Here is a 1,386-nt window from a genome sequence, read left to right on the forward strand (position 1 = left end):
ACAGGTACTGAAACTGGTTGTATCTCATGATTTTGACCATTGTAGTAGTGGCAGGTATCGCGCAAAGCAGACCATGCTTAAATCTTTTTGAAACATCTGGTGGTTCTTCTCTTTGGCAGAGTCCACTACTATACTACTTTTTTTTCCATGCTTTTGATGAGATTTTATAACGGAATTGTCTTGCTTGTACAGATTTTTATTATAGTTTTATTTTTAGGTAGTCAAATGTAAAAAAGAAAAGATATTATTGAGATCTGAGTCTAATGTTGGTCAGATAGAAACATTAACCAGTCTTACACCATTGAACGAAGCTACAGGTAATATCAAACACTAGTCTTCTAATGTGTATCAGGCACACTGATTGCATCAATTTCAGTGTTGTGCTGTTATCCCTAACACTCTGGTATATTTCAGTGTTGTGCTGTTATCCCTAGCACTCTGTTATATTTAAGTGCTGTGCTGTTATCTTTAACACTCTGTTATATATTTCAGTGTTGTGCTGTTATCCCTAACACTCTGGTATATATTTCAGTGTTGTGCTGTTATCCCTAACACTCTGTTATATATTTCAGTGTTGTGCTGTTATCCCTAACACTCTGTTATATATTTCAGTGTTGTGCTGTTATCCCTAACACTCTGTTATATATTTCAGTGTTGTGCTGTTATCCCTAACACTCTGGTATATTTCAGTGTTGTGCTGTTATCCCTAACACTCTGTTATATATTTCGGTGTTGTGTTGTTATCTCTAACTCTCTGTTATATATTTCAGTGTTGTGCTGTTATCCCTAACACTCTGTTATATATTTCAGTGTTGTGCTGTTATCCCTAACACTCTGTTATATATTTCAGTGTTGTGCTGTTATCCCTAACACTCTGTTATATATTTCAGTGTTGTGCTGTTATCCCTAACACTCTGTTATATATTTCAGTGTTGTGCTGTTATCTCTAACACTCTGTTATATATTTCTGTATTGTGCTGTTATCCCTAACACTCTGTTATATATTTCAGTGTTGTGCTGTTATCTCTAACACCCTGTTATATATTTCAGTGTTGTGCTGTTATCTCTAACACTCTGTTATATATTTCAGTGTTGTGCTGTTATCTCTAACACTCTGTTATATATTTTAGTGTTGTGCTGTTATCCCTAACACCCTGTTATATATTTCAGTGTTGTGCTGTTATCCCTAACACTCTGTTATATATTTCAGTGTTGTGCTGTTATCCCTAACACTCTGTTATATATTTCAGTGTTGTGCTGTTATCTCTAACACCCTGTTATATATTTCAGTGTTGTGCTGTTATCTTTAACACTCTGTTATATATTTCAGTGTTGTGCTGTTATCTTTAACACTCTGTTATATATTTCAGTGTTGTGCTGTTATCC

General features: G+C 34.6%; 1 protein-coding gene across 1 annotated transcript in view; it reads left to right on the forward strand.

The window, feature by feature from the left end:
• Positions 1-217: 217 nt before the first annotated feature.
• Positions 218-1,386, forward strand: part of LOTGIDRAFT_176432 (hypothetical protein) — a gene marked incomplete at both ends in the record, with an annotated part of 9,890 nt that continues 8,721 nt past the window's right edge. Inside the window, one exon of the mRNA XM_009049272.1 lies at positions 218-317. Within this exon, the coding sequence (XP_009047520.1) occupies positions 218-317 (100 nt within the window). The remainder of the gene's footprint in view (positions 318-1,386) is intronic.

This window comes from Lottia gigantea, assembly GCF_000327385.1.
Source record: "Lottia gigantea unplaced genomic scaffold LOTGIsca_1327, whole genome shotgun sequence".
NCBI classification, from domain to species: domain Eukaryota; kingdom Metazoa; phylum Mollusca; class Gastropoda; family Lottiidae; genus Lottia; species Lottia gigantea.